This window comes from Salmo salar, chromosome ssa21 (genome assembly GCF_905237065.1).
Source record: "Salmo salar chromosome ssa21, Ssal_v3.1, whole genome shotgun sequence".
NCBI classification, from domain to species: Eukaryota; Metazoa; Chordata; class Actinopteri; order Salmoniformes; family Salmonidae; genus Salmo; species Salmo salar.
The window spans coordinates 35,060,001-35,076,174 of NC_059462.1; the positions used below are offsets into that span (position 1 = coordinate 35,060,001).

General features: G+C 44.9%; 1 protein-coding gene across 3 annotated transcripts in view; it reads right to left on the reverse strand.

Annotated features, from left to right (window-relative positions):
- Positions 1 to 16,174, reverse strand: part of itprid2 (ITPR interacting domain containing 2) — a 60,972-nt gene that overhangs the window by 21,990 nt on the left and 22,808 nt on the right. The window contains exons 1-9 of one of the 3 annotated variants that reach the window (XM_014165165.2): positions 15,066 to 15,316; positions 14,176 to 14,447; positions 13,853 to 13,895; positions 9,405 to 9,454; positions 8,717 to 8,770; positions 4,389 to 4,431; positions 4,131 to 4,229; positions 3,468 to 3,676; positions 219 to 880 (exon numbers count right to left, since the gene is read on the reverse strand). In XM_014165165.2, coding sequence (XP_014020640.2) covers positions 219 to 880; positions 3,468 to 3,676; positions 4,131 to 4,229; positions 4,389 to 4,431; positions 8,717 to 8,770; positions 9,405 to 9,454; positions 13,853 to 13,895; positions 14,176 to 14,380 — 1,365 coding nt within the window. In that variant the 5' untranslated portion in view covers positions 14,381 to 14,447; positions 15,066 to 15,316. Of the gene's footprint in view, positions 1 to 218; positions 881 to 3,467; positions 3,677 to 4,130; positions 4,230 to 4,388; positions 4,432 to 8,716; positions 8,771 to 8,955; positions 9,298 to 9,404; positions 9,455 to 13,852; positions 13,896 to 14,175; positions 14,448 to 15,065; positions 15,317 to 16,174 lie in introns of those variants that run through there. The other 2 variants (XM_014165164.2, XM_014165167.2) reach the window with 2 other exon arrangements.

Here is a 16,174-nt window from a genome sequence, read left to right on the forward strand (position 1 = left end):
GCCAAGAATTGAACCCCTCTCCTCAACTCTGTTTGTGCGGACGATTCTACCTCCATCTCAAACTGGGAGGACAGTAATGCTAAGTCTAGAATTGAACCCCTCTCCCCAACCTTCTGTGTGCAGTCAAAACTCATACTGACCTGGAAAGGCAGGAGAACAGTACAACTAAGCCAAGAATTGAACCCTGCCTGAAACCGTGTGTGTGAGTATAGCCCTACCTCTTCCATCTCAAAGGAGTCCTTGGTCTGTGTGCGGAGGTGGGCGATGTGAGGGTTGGGCAGCAGACTGTAGTTAGGTCCTTTGTCTGGGGTTGATGTGATAGTTCGCTGGCCCTTCAGTTGAATGTCTTGGTGCTCTTTCTCCAAGTTGGCCTCATTGGACAGGCTCAGGTCACGCTCCTGGGTCAATGCCTGGCCATCTCCGTTCACTCCAGGGTGGTCTCCATTGACACTTAGGGTGGCCTCAGTGCTGCCTCCAGAGTGGCTCTCCTCAGTCACCGTGGCCAGAGATGGAGAGTCCTTCTTCCTAAAGGCCTTCTGCTTGAGCTCACCCTTATGGTCGGAGTCAGTTGTGACGGCGCTGTCCCCTGTACCTGGACTCACATGGTCTGCCAGTTTCTCTGTAGTAGACAGGGCTGTGATGGTAGGAGCCCCCCCCTCCCCCAACCCACCCAGCAGGTTGTGTTTAGTGATCGTCTTCTTCAGGATCTTGGCTGCGTTCAGGGCTGAGTTGTTCCTCCTCAGAGGAGAAGGAGGGACGATGGTGAGCGGTTCCCCATCCAGGCTGCAGATCTTCTGGACAGTCTGGCCGGAGACCTGGGAGTACAGATGGAAGAACTCGTTGGCCACCGTGGTCAGGACCTCGATCTGACGGAAACGACCTTTGAGGGGGGAAAGAAAGAGAGGAAACTAGAATTAAAATACAATCTTTGGGGAAAGAATGAGACTTGATCAACTTGATAAAGAGAGGAAACTAATAGAAACAATGGCCTGCTGAGTCTTTTGACCAAAGGCTCAAGCTAGCTAGTCCCCAGAACGGCTGGGAATATGTCCCCTCTTATAGCAACAGATTCAGCCCTCATCATGGGTGTAGTTAGTTTGGAGGATGATGAAAGACAAAGCTGCATCCTGACATTAATACCAGCCCCATGGGCAGAGATAGGCCTGTCACAGGGCAACCATAACTCCCTTGATCCATCATCGCAATGACATTGAAGAGAATAAACCTCCCCACATTTACAGTGTCATAAACGACATGATAACAACAGTCTGAGTGACTAAGTACGCCAGTCACCATGATATCTATCCCCACCACATGCATGTAAGCGATTAATATACTTCTGCAAGCAAGTAACCAATACTTCCTCTGGCCATTATCTCTCTGAGCCCAGAACAGTCTCTTCCTGATTCCTGACCACAGCTGACTCCACAGAATAAGACAACAGAAGAAAACAGAAGTAGGAAGTGAAATTTCACAAGGCCTTTATATTTATTATGAGAGGACCATCCCTTTTAGCCGCTCACAGCCAGAACCCCAGGGACGTTCTCAGGGAGAGAAAACAGGACTTACATAAGAAAAATCAACATGACATTGAAGAGAAGAGGGCTGTTCTAGGACTTTGAGCTGCAGTACATGTTGGAACATCACTGAGACAGACAGCAGCATGAGAATTCTACATTCCAGAGTGTGAACCTTCTAAAGACACTCACTGATCTATGATCCCTAGAACCCTTAGAAGTTGTGACTCCTAAATCCCTGCAGAGCTGAAGGGCTCAGTGTGTTGTAAGTCAAGTCAGTCCACTGTTATGAAACAGAAGCAGCAGGGTCTGCCGTTGGTGGGGCTGCTCAGCTCAACAACAACTCAATAGGTAGATGACAAAAACTCCTCGCATTAACTTAACAGAGGGGTGAAACTTCAAAAGGGATTGAAAAGACAGATAATCATCCCCCCTTTTAACATCTAATCTAGACCAGATGAAGATGAAACTGACTCGTGAGCTACTACAACAGCACTTACTGGGCCTCAGTCCAGCAGTTTAAAAACAACAAGAGACCGCTGTTACAAGGCTGAGGCCACTCTCTCTCTGTCCCCTTCCTGTTCCTCTCTGGCTCGCCCGACAGGGTGCAGAGTGGCTGCTTTGTCCCCGACTCTCTCTCACTCACACACACACACACCTCAGTCTTTGACAGCAGGAGTTATGCTAATATGGGTCTATAAAGAGTAAAACGGCCAGTGCATGGTGCTGTGTGCTCTGGCAGACTGAACAGACCCAGGACCAATGTATGTGAGGCCCGATGTGAGCAGAGTACAGAGAAGAATCAGGTCCTCCACTCCATCTCTTTTTGGGGGTGTCCTAAATGGCACCCTATATAGTGCACTACTTTTGACCAGTGCCCATAGGGAGGGCTCTGGTCGAAAGTAGTGCACTATATAGGGAATAGGGTGCCATTTGGGAGGTAGACCCTGTCTCTCTCTCTGCCTCTCTGGTCACCACATTGTTTGCCCAATAGAAGACAAAGGCTTCCTTGTGCTGCGGCTCTGTTCACCCAGCTGCACTGGAATGGGCCCTCACTCTCACCATCCCAGCTTCTAGCCCAGGCCCCCAGATCTACATGCTCTTGTTTGGCAGACAGAAGCTAAATCTGCCAAGAGGAAGAGAAGAACAAGAAACCTACCCACAATGCAATGGCTTGGTGGGAACGGAACCCATTGACTAATGGTGTGCCATTGATTATTACACCACCTACAAAGATACCAGACTACCCCTATATGTAACTAGGGCTGGGAATTACCAAGGACCTCACCATATTATCACCATACTTAGGTGCCGATATGACGTGTTGCTTTTCTCCATTCAATATGTATTGAGATTTGATACTACGATTTTATGGTGATTTGATGTTCCAAACATATTGCTCACTATATGTCTGAGAAAATGACAATTAGTGTTGATCAGTCATGGAAATAAGTGCTGAAAACATCTTGGCTTACTATTTAAAAAGAAGATCAAGAACAAGCTGTAGGGTTAAAACTTCTGGCGCAGGTACCGCCAACTAGCGCTAGCTAATGCTACCTAGAATTATTCTTTTTTTAATTACAAATCGATACTTGGAGTCAAAGTCTTGATATAATACCATCACTACTCCCAACCACATCCCAACAATTAATTCCAATCATAACCCACCCAAACACTACCACCATCCCCACCACACCACCGTACCATCACCCCGCTGCTCCACACTCCAGCTGGCACTCTTTCTATCCATATTCCTTCATCACTACCTGTTGGTCTGCATGAACGTAGGTTGTACATTGTTGTCTGTCTGGACCATTTTATAGCAGTGAACAGCAATATGAGCAGTGTTTTCACAGCTCGAAGAATGAGGGGAAGGGAAAAAAAGAGAGAGACTGAAAGCTAGAGAAACAGAGAGCGAGGTAGAGACACAAAGCGAGTTAAAGCTGGTACTTGTCAGGGCATAGTTGGGGTTCTCCATCTCCATGCGTTGCAGCTGTGCTCCTAGATAGACCTTGATGTCGATGCCCTTAGCTCCGGAGGAGCTGTTGAAGAAGCGCGGGGGGATCTTGGAGGCGATGTCCGGCTCCTCCCGGCCAAACCCCAGGTTAAACAGGATCTCTTCTGGATCCTCTTCATAAAGGTCCAACAGCTCAGACACACTGGACAGAACAGAACACACAAACCATGTATTACAGGACTACAAGTATGAAAGCATATATAACGGCACTCTACAGCAAATGATGTAGCTAGTGAGGTTAAGTCAAATGAAAAACCTGAGCTTTAACGGAGTACATTTACATTTAAATCATTTAGCAGACGCTTTTATCCAGAGCGACTTAAAGTAGTGAATGCATACATTTCATACATACTTTTTTATTTTCGTACTGGTCCCCCGTGGGAATCGAACCCACAACCCTGGCGTTGCACACACCATTCTCTACCAACTGAGCCACACGGTACCTCTGGCTAACGTCAAACCCAATATTGTATTAAACTTGGTCTATGATATGTCTGCTTTTCCGTTCTTCTTGGGACCTGAAATGTCCCAGTTACAGGGATGTTCATCACCCAACCACAGCTCTTGGCTCAGGACCTGTCTACTTGTCTGCTCACCTGGACACAGTGGTGCTGCTCTTCCCTGATCCTGTTGAGTTCATACTCCTGCCTTTCTGCCGGAACTGGCTCCTCTTGTCCTTCGCAGGCATTCCATAGCTGAAGAGCAGAGTGGGCATGCAGTGATCAGTACACGAGTCACACCAAAGCCACAGGCAGTAAGACTACTGCATAAGACTGAACTGAGGGGGGTGACAACTGAGGAGGGGGTGAGGAGTGGCCAATAGCATAAAGGGGGGGTCTCACAGTCTCACTTACCAGGGTGTCTCTGCTTTGGCACTGTTGGGCTGAAGGTGATTGGCTGCAGGGAGGTTAAAGAGAAAGAGGGGAGAGAGAAGGAAAGAGGGGGAAGAGAGTGGGGGAAGGAGGGAGAGAGGAAGATAGAGTTGAATACAGGAGCTTTGTATGCTGCTGTGTGCTTTGGTAAACTGACTACATACAGTAATTGCTGATTCCCGCATTACTCTAAGTCCATCTGTCAAAATCTAAATGTCATACACTGTCGAAAAAACTGATAAAAGCAACAAATGTCTACCTCTAAAAAAAGAAAAGAAAAAATAAACCACATCTAACATGACTTCTCTTCCACATATGACATAAGGGAAAGAGACCAGTGTCAAAATAAGAATCCCCAGAAAATAACGAAAGCCTCAGCTCTGAGACAGCAAGGAACATAATGACAGAATTATGGTACAGTAGAGACAGAGAGAAAGTCCTCCTGAAGTATGGACTGTCCTCGTCTGTCAGGAGAAAATCCTGCTCTCAGTCTGAAGGCCTCTTCCAGGTTTTCTTAGTGACATAAAGAATGCAAACTGAGGACTGTGGACAATCCCCAGAAGCCTTAGTGTCGAGACCAGAGCTGGGTTCAAACACTATTGTAAATAATTTCAAATACTTTATCTGTGCATGGTTGAGTTTGCTTGGCTTGATAGACCAATAGAATCGTCCCCACAACTGTAAACCCCGCCCATCTGGCACTCCAGGCAGGCTAGAACAAACACTGAATGTATTTAAAAGATTTCTAATAGTACTTGAACCCAGGTCTGGTGAAGACAGACAGGAGAGAACACGTTGTCTGTCAGCTGCCTGAAACTGAACAAACTCAAATCAGCCTAACTGGTTCTTCAGCCTCAAAGAGCTCGATTATCATCAAAGCATGCTTTTCCATTGAATGACTATTGTTGTGCGTGTTCGTCTGTTAACAGTAAATTGTTGCTACTCACTGATGGAGTGGATTGGAGCCAGAAGAAGGACCCTCATACAAGTGCCTGTTGAGACTTGTAGCATGACATGGGCACAATGGAAGACGGATCTCAGGTATGACTAGGTCCCTTTCCTTTACTGTATTGTATGTCCCAAGTGGCACCCTATTCCCTATTTAGAGCACTACCTTTAACCAGAGCCCTATATAGGGTATAGGGTGCCGTTTGGGCCACAACCTGAGACTAAGCAGGTCAGAGCAGACCATAACAGGAGCCAACCCCAGCACGACACACTAACTACCTCCCACCGTCTCTGGTCTGCACAAACACAATAGTAATGTGTTGAGTGCAACCATGCGGACATGTACAAAATCTGACTGACCCCATCTCTCAGAGACGAACAACAAACGGTAGCAAATTAGGGAGCATACATCACTACAGCTGTTTCAATGGAAGAATGAGACATTCATCCAGAGCTTTGACAGTCCTAGACCTGCTCTACCAACTATGAGCCTCAACGCCATTCAATACAGGTCTGATTGTATGAATCAAATAATCTATTTAGCAAGTATAACTATCCTCTCTATCCACATTTCAAAGGGACGAACACAAAAATACTTCCTATGAACAACGTGGTGCAAATGACCACACCTGGGCCAAATACTACTACTGAAATCATTTCAAAATACATTAGCTGGCTTGACGCATTGGAACTAATGGAATTGTAACAAAAGCACAAACTCATCTGGCACTCCAGGCGCCTAAAGCAAACACTAAAAGTACGAAAGATTTCAAATACTATTTGAACCCAGGTCTGCAAGTGACAACAGTACATTGCTCTATACACGGCACGCCTACAACTATGTGACTTGAGAAGAGGAAAGTGTTGAGGGACAGACCAGATAGTTCGCATGGGGGAGTAGAACATAGCTGTATAGCAGGGCCAGAGGACATAAAAGCTCAAGTATGTTCCAGTTTAAACTAAGATAGATCCACCCTTTCATTATTTATCCTCCTCTACTCCTCCACCAACAGGCAGGTCACTCAGAGGGTGAAATGAGAGCTAGATATGCTATCTGATCACACACACTGCTCTACTCTCCTTTCCTTTTGACTGGGAAACCTAGGTGTGTGTCCTTGAGTCCTCATGTGCACGTCCGCTCATAAAGAGAAGTAACAGCAGGGAGTTCTCCCAAGGTCCTATTGCAGCTTTAGTAAAAACTAAAGAGGCAAATCACTTCAACAACAAGAAGCTTCCAGCTCAAAATTGTTTGGACACACAGATTTCTAGGCCGTGTCTCAAATGGCACCCTATTGCCTATTAAGAGCACTACTTTTGACCAGGACCCAGCCAGAAGTGCACTATAATATAAAGGGATCAGGGTGCCATTTGGGATTCAGCTATAGTCTCTCTCAAAGACAGACTCACACAGACCACAGAGACTGACTGTAGACACAGAGTGTGACACCAGGTCACATTGCTCACAGTGACAGAGCACACACACAGAGACAGAGACACGCACACAGAGACAGAGCACACACACAGAGACAGAGACACACACACAGAGACAGAGACACACACACAGAGACAGAGCACACACACAGAGACAGAGACACACACACAGAGACAGAGACACACACACAGAGACAGAGACACACACACAGAGACAGAGACACACACACAGAGACAGAGACACACACACAGAGACAGAGACACACACACAGAGACAGAGACACACACAGAGAGACAGAGACGCACACAGAGAGACACAGAGACAGAGACACGCGCGCAGAGAGACACAGAGACAGAGACACAGAGACAGAGACACAGAGACAGAGACACAGAGACAGAGACACAGAGACAGACACACACACAGACACAGAGACAGACAGAGACACAGACACAGAGACACACACACAGAGACAGAGACACACACACAGAGACAGAGACACACACACAGAGACAGAGACACACACACAGAGACAGAGACACACACACAGAGACAGAGACAGACACACACAGAGACAGACACAGACAGAGACAGACACAGACAGAGACAGACAGACAGACAGAGACAGACACAGATAGAGACAGAGACAGACAGAGACAGACACAGACAGAGACAGACAGAGACACACACACAGAGACACACACACACAGAGACAGAGACACACACAGAGACAGAGACACACACAGAGACAGAGACACACACAGAGACAGAGACACACACAGAGACAGAGACACACACAGAGACAGAGACACACACAGAGACAGAGACACACACAGAGACAGAGACACACACAGAGACAGAGACACACACAGAGACAGAGACACACACAGAGACAGAGACACACACAGAGACAGAGACAGACAGAGACACACAGACAGACAGAGACACACAGACAGACAGAGACAGACACAGACAGACAGACAGAGACAGACACAGACAGAGACAGACACAGACAGAGACAGACACAGACAGACACAGACAGAGACAGACAGAGACACACACACAGAGACACACACACAGAGACACACACACACAGAGACACACACAGAGACAGAGACACACACAGAGACAGAGACACACACAGAGACAGAGACACACACAGAGACAGAGACACACACAGAGACAGAGACACACACAGAGACAGAGACACACACAGAGACAGAGACACACACAGAGACAGAGACACACACAGAGATAGAGACACACAGAGACACACACAGAGACAGAGACACACAGAGACACACAGACAGAGACAGACACAGACAGAGACAGACAGACACAGACAGAGACAGACAGAGACAGACAGAGACAGACAGAGACAGACAGAGACAGACAGAGACAGACAGAGACAGACAGAGACAGACAGAGACAGACAGACAGAGACAGACAGAGACAGACAGACAGACACAGACAGAGACAGACAGAGACAGACAGAGACAGACAGAGACAGACAGAGACAGACAGAGACAGACAGAGACAGACAGAGACAGACAGAGACAGACAGACACAGACAGACACAGACAGAGACAGAGACAGAGACAGACACAGACAGACACAGACAGACAGAGCGAGACACACACAGAGACAGAGACACACACAGAGACAGAGACACACACAGAGACAGAGACACACACAGAGACAGAGACAGAGACACACACAGAGACAGAGACACACACAGAGACACACAGAGACAGAGACACACAGAGACAGAGACACACACAGAGACAGAGACACACACAGAGACAGACACACACACAGAGACAGACACAGACACAGACAGACAGAGACACAGACAGACACACACACAGAGACAGACACAGACAGAGACACAGACAGACAGAGCGAGACACACACACACAGAGACGTCACCCACCCTCGGCTCCGAGAGACAAGTCGTCTTCAAAGCTGCATCCATTCTTCATCACTCCTGTGAAGTACAGAAGATCCTTCATTAAGCCCTCAAACAGCACTTATACCCTACAATAGACTAAATAACCATTCACATTAAAACGTCTGCACGTGCCTGTAAAACACAATGGACATGGTTAACTGAAGGCATTTTAAACAGAGTAGCCTACTACAGACAGACGCTTGGTTAGGAGAAATATTTACCGTGGCTGGTTGGTAAGGGTTACCTACTGTAGATAGCACCAGCTTAACATGTAGGCTCACATTACCCAGAAGACTTTAAAGCAAATGCAGGGAATCCAAATGTTATTCCTTTCAGTTCAGGACACTCACATCGTGCCTGGCTCTGTTTCTTACTTGGATTTAGAAGGACAATAAGATGACCTGAGCGACAGAGTTTGAGAAAGCTACCAACTGGTAACTGGTGTGTGGGTGGATGTGTAAAGCTGCTGGTTACAGAGCACTCCAAAGTTCACTAGGGCTGCAAGGTGTGGTGATAAAGTGAGTTGCAGAATACTCCACAAACACCCCCTTGACCCACACACACACACACACACACCACCTGCACAGATACACTAACACACTATTTTCCCATTGGAGAGTTACAGTTGTATAGCATATGACTGGTGTTGTAGGAGAGGAGGGAAATTCACCCTTGGACTGAGTGCTGCTCTGCTCATCCAGAGACGCCCCAAGAGGAGTCCTGTGAAGAGACACAGACACACAGTTAGAGACACCTGTGTCTACAACACTGAGACACACACAGTTAGAGACACCAGTGTCTACAACACAGAGACACACAGTTAGAGACACCAGTGTCTACAACACAGACACACACACAGTTAGAGACACCAGTGTCTACAACACAGAGACACACACAGTTAGTTAGAGACACCAGTGTGTACAACACAGAGACACACACAGAGACACCAGTGTCTACAACACAGAGACACGCACACAGTTAGAGACACCAGTGTCTACAACACAGAGACTAGAGGTCGACCGATTATGATTTTTTTTCAACACCGATACCGATTATTGGCGGACCAAAAGGGCCAATACCGATTAATGGGACATTTTTTATTTATTTGTAATAATGACAATTACAACAATACTGAATGAACACTTATTTTAACTTAATATGATACATCAAAATCAATTTAGCCTCAAATAAATAATGAAACATGTTCAAGTTGGTTTAAATAATGCAAAAACAAAGTGTTGGAGAAGAAAGTAAAAGTGCAATATGTGCCATGTAAAAAAGCTAACGTTTAAGTTCCTTGCTCAGAACATGAGAACATATGAAAGCTGGTGGTTCCTTTTAACATGAGTCTTTAATATTCCCAGTTAAGAAGTTTTAGGTTGTAGTTATTATAGGAATTATAGGACTATTTCTCTCTATACGATTTGTATTTCATATACCTTTGACTATTGGATGTTCTTATAGGCACTTTAGTATTGCCAGTGTAACAGTATAGCTTCCGTCCCTCTCCTCGCTCCTACCTGGGCTCGAACCAGGAACACATCGACAACAGCCACCCTCGAAGCAGCGTTACCCATGCAGAGCAAGGGGAACAACTACTCCAAGTCTCAGAGTGAGTGACGTTTGAAACGCTATAAGCTCGCACCCGGCTAACTAGCTAGCCATTTCACATCGGTTACACCAGCCTCATCTTGGGAGTTGACAGGCTTGAAGTCATAAACAGCGCAATGCTTGAAGCACAGCGAAGAGCTGCTGGCAAAACGCACGAAAGTGCTGTTTGAATGAATGCTTACGAGCCTGCTGCTGCCTACCATCGCTCAGTCAGACTGCTCTATCAAATCATAGACTTTAATTATAATAAACACACAGAAATACAAGCCTTAGGTCATTAATATGGTCGAATCCGGAAACTATCATCTCGAAAACAAAACGTTTTTCCTTTCAGGTGAAATACGGAACCGTTCCGTATTTTATCTAACGGGTGGCATCCCTAAGTCTAAATATTCCTGTTACATTGCACAACCTTCAATGTTATGTCATAATTATGTAACATTCTGGCAAATTAGTTCGCAACGGGCCAGGCGGCCCAAACTGTTGCATATACCCTGACTCTGCGTGCAATGAACGCAAGAGAAGTGACACAATTTCACCTGGTTAATATTGCCTGATAACCGGGATTTCTTTTAGCTAAATATGCAGGTTTAAAAATATATACTTCTGTGTATTGATTTTAAGAAAGGCATTGATGTTTATGGTTAGGTACAGTGGTGCAACGATTGTGCTTTTTTCGCAAATGCGCTTTTGTTAAATCATCCCCCGTTTGGCGAAGTCGGCTGTCTTTGTTAGGAAGAAATAGTCTTCACAGTTCGCAGCGAGCTAGGCGGCCCAAACTGCTGCATATACCCTGACTCTGTTGCAAGATAAGTGACACATTTTCCCTAGTTAAAAGAAATTCATGTTAGCAGGCAATATTAACTAAATATGCAGGTTTAAAAATATATACTTGTGTATTGATTTTAAGAAAGGCATTGATGTTTATGGTTGGAGCAACGTGTAAATAAGCGATTATATGCAACACAGGACACGCTAGATAAACTAGTAATATCATCAACCATGTGTAGTTAACTAGTGATTATGATTGATTGATTGTTTTTTATAAGATAAGTTTAATGCTAGCTAGCAACTTACCTTGGCTTCTTACTGCATTCGCGTAACAGGCAGGCTCCTCGTGGAGTGCAATGTAAAGCAGGTGGTTAGAGCGTTGGACTAGTTAACAGTAAGGTTGCAAGATTGAATCCCCCTGAGCTGACAAGGTAAAAATCTGTCGTTCTGCCCCTGAACAAGGCAGTTAACCCACCGTTCCTAGGCCGTCATTGAAAATAAGAATTTGTTCTTAACTGACATTCCTAGTTAAATAAAGGTGTAAAAAAACAAAACAAAAAAAACGGCCAAATTGGCATCCAAAAATACCGATTTCCGATTGTTATGAAAACCTGAAATCGTCCCTAATTAAATCGGCCATTCCGATTAATCGGTCGACCTCTAACAGACACACACAGTTAGAGACACCAGTGTCTACAACACAGAGACACACACGCAGTTAGAGACACCCGTGTCTACAACACAGAGACACACAGAGGCACCAGTGTCTACAACACAGAGACACACAGAGGCACCAGTGTCTACAACACAGAGACACACACACAGTTAGAGGCACCAGTGTCTACAACACAGAGACACACAGAGGCACCAGTGTCTACAACACAGAGACACACACACAGTTAGAGACACCAGTGTCTACAACACAGAGACACACACAGAGACACCAGTGTCTACAACACAGAGACACACACTGTTAGAGACACCAGTGTCTACAACACAGAGACACAATTAGTTAGAGACACCAGTGTCTACAACACAGAGACATACAAACACTACAACTGTTTCTTCTTATTATTAGTCAACTAATCATATAAGCATGATCAATATACTATACATCCACAGACAGAGTAGTCCTACATCCACAGACAGAGTAGTCCTACATCCACAGACAGAGTAGTCCTACATCCACAGACAGAGTAGTCCTACATCCACAGATACAGTAGTCCTACATCCACAGATACAGTAGTCCTACATCCACAGATACAGTAGTCCTACATCCACAGATACAGTAGTCCTACATCCACAGATACAGTAGTCCTACATCCACAGATACAGTAGTCCTACATCCACAGATACAGTAGTCCTACATCCACAGATACAGTAGTCCTACATCCACAGATACAGTAGTCCTACATCCACAGATACAGTAGTACTAGACAGTGACTGTCATATGTTCTGTCACAGAGCAGTAACAGAGCCTCCAGTCTCCACTGTTAGTGTACAGGAAGGCCTGGATGAAACTAAGTCAAGTCTGGCTGAGCATTGTGAGAAAAAACAGCAAGTCAAACACAAGGCTCTAGTCTAAGGGCTAAAAATAGCAACGTGGCACAACATCCCTAACACTGCGCTGTGACGCTCCTAGCTCACCTCTTGGTCAACAGATCAAACAACTTCATATGGTCACTGTCCCAGACCTAATCAGGTCTATAGGCTTTCTGATGTCCTACTGTACTCTGATGCAACTATACTTCTATACTGAGTGAGTCAGACCAAGTCACGTTGATATGCTTTCTGCTCATGTAACATCTAGGACAATACCAGCATCGCAATATTGTTTCCATGGCAAAAATGAAAACACGAAGCAGAGCTAACCATTTGGCCCTTTAAAAACCTGCTGTATGTAAAATATTGAGTTCTATATCTTGGAATATAAATAAATGTGACTCTGGATGACAACATGATGTTTCCAACATTAGGGCTGTTTTTCTAAAGTTAAATCTACTTTGTGTTTTGTTTCCTTGCCATGATGCTAATGAGCATCACGATGCTGGCATCGCCCCGGCACTAGTAACATCTAGGTTAACAGCATGGAACACCTGTCTGTAGGCCTATACCAGAAAAAGCCATATGACATGAACATTTCATAAAGAGACATTGTGTAAACGCTCATGATCAACATCATGCAACTTTCTGTTTGCTCTTTCTCCTCATCACTTCGTCTTGCTCACATCAGTTTTTGGGGGGATTTTTTTACCATCTAGAATTTGACTCAATAAACAGATTCTAAGTTCCATGGTAATGTTTGTTGAATCAACTTGAGGCAGTACAGCAAGACCAGACCAGTTGCTGATAACATAGGCCCTGGGCTAACGGAAAAACTTCCCAAAGGCATAGATAGCAGCATAAAGCGCACGGCCTTCACAAAGCAAATATAACATGTCTGACAAGGAGAGAGTTGGACCACAACAGCTTACAGATACAAGGAAACAATACATGGTTGCTATGCTGCTCTTTCTCTGTCATTATTAAGGGCTTTACCAGGGCCCTGTCTTCTGTGTTCATTAGACATCAAACTGAAGAAAACCAATTGAAAGAGGGGCTACCCTGACTGGTCCAATAAGAAACACACATTTTTGCTTTCTGTTGCACAACGTTTTACAACATTGTTCATTGTGTGCCCTAATGTCAATTTACATGTCAATGTAGAGGTTTCATTATAACACAACATTACTATACCTGCAGTCCTTGAGCCAGCTTGCAATCTTGTTAGGGAAGCGCCCTGAGAGAAGAAAACAAGTACAATTCCTATATAACATCATACTGCCTGGAACTATTCTACAATGTCCATAAGCATAACAATTGGATTCAAACATCTAAATAAACGGTTTGCTGTTGGAGGATTTCATTCCTTTTGGGCTAGTTACTAATAGAGCAATACGACCTTAAAGTAGGGATTATTGTTTAATCATGACTTCCATGCAGCTTTCTATCAAGTCGTCAAAAACCCAAACCGGAATTATTCCTGTCTGCTGCTCTCTCTGTAGCTCTTCCCGACGTACCTGGCTCCTCGGCCGGGGCCGTCGTCTCCATGGTGGGCTCTGGGGACACCATCTCCTCGCTGCAACCCTCCTGATCCTGGGTGTCCTGACTCTCAGAGGGGCCCTGCCAGGAGTCTCTGCTCTGGGCCCAGGCCCTCCTCTTCATGGTCGCTGCCTTCCATGGGTGATCTCTGCTGGGGCTCGCAGAAGTCTCACACTGCTCCATGGTCCTCTCCTGGATCCACTCTTCCTCTTCTCCACAGGCTGGGTTGCTACAGCGAGGGGCAAGTCACCTGCAGTAGAGAGGAAGGAAGGAGGTGAAATGAGACTAAATGGAAGCCAAGCCTCCTCTTCAGTAATTTATGACTAGTTTATTACAGAGTTTAGTACGGCTCTCTAAATATGCTAGGTTACATCACACCACACTGGGAGGGGACACGGGGACACACACACACACACACACACACACACACACACACACACACACACACACACACACACACACACACACACACACACACACACACACACACACACACACGAGCACAGTCAACGCCAAGGACACACCATTTAATTCTAGAAGGAAAGCTCTGCAAACCTGGCAAGGCCTGTAATAGAACATCAAACTGCATGATAACCATGTATGCTAACAGAACAGCCACAGCATGGAATGACAGTAACATTGAGCTGGAAACAAGCAAATGTCCTATAATCCAATAACAAAATTGACTTAGTTTGTATAATAACTTATTTTCCTATGAAAAACAAGACTACGCAATTTGTTTCTTTCCAAAACGTTGATGGCTAAACGAATTAAGAGCAGAACACCAAATTAATAAATGTGATAACCTCTGCAAGAACAAGAAGCAAGACAACAAAACAATCCGCATAAAACGAGACACTAATAATACCTGGTGGGGATTCCTCCTTCCTCCAGAACTATTATCCTAACAATCCTAAGAATACTTCCAAAGCAGTCTGAAATGTCACTTAAAAGTAGTGCCTTCCCAGCCAGGCAGAGATATGGGACAGAGGGCAGGCAGAAAGGATGGATGAGTACAGAGGAGCTAATGAGAGCTAGAAGTCCAACTGACAACAACTGGAGGAGGAAATGTCTGTTTAGTTAAAAGATTACGAGTTGTTTCCTGTTGTGGATCAGCTCTTTTCTGAAGGGAGGGATAAATGGATAGACTGATGGAGTTCTCACTGGAGTATAGAAGCCAAACCCCGATGGACAAATGAAGGAGGCTATTATTAGGTTACTTCTATTTCCAGAGTAATCATCTGAAATAAGGAATGTGACTAAACACAGACGATCACTCTGCTTTCCAAACAAACCAATGGCAGTGACGGCTAGCTATAGATGTGTGGGAATCTTAAAAAGGGGTCAGTACAAAAACACAAATAGGCTTGCCTCTTTCAATGAAGTACAGTGAGACATTGACGACAGGTGTCGATCAACTTAAAACTTGGGGTTTTCTGATGTCAAATAGAGTATCATCTGAGAATGTGTCAACATAATCCAGTCCCATCCTTGTCCTCTCTTGCACAATATTTTCCTCTCTTGCACAATTTTTTCAAATCAAACTTCATTGGTCACATACACATGGTTAGCACATACACATGTAGCTCAGTTGGTAGAGCATGGTGTTTGCAACACCAGGGTTGTGGGTTCGATTCCCACGGGGGGCCAGCACAGAAAAAAAAATTATGAAATGAAATGTATGCATTCACTACTGTAAGTCGCTCTGGATAAGAGCGTCTGCTAAATGACTAAAAATGTTTAAAAAAATAAAAAGTCTAGCGAAATGCTTATGCTTCTAGTTCCTACCTTATACACACACACACACACACACACACACACACACACACACACAAGTGTAAAGGAATGAATAAGAATATGTACATAGAAATACAGTTGAAATCGGAAGTTTACATACACTTAGGTTGGAGTCATTAAAACTCATTTTTCAACCACTCCACAAATTTCTTGTTAACAAACTATAGTTTTGGCAAGTCG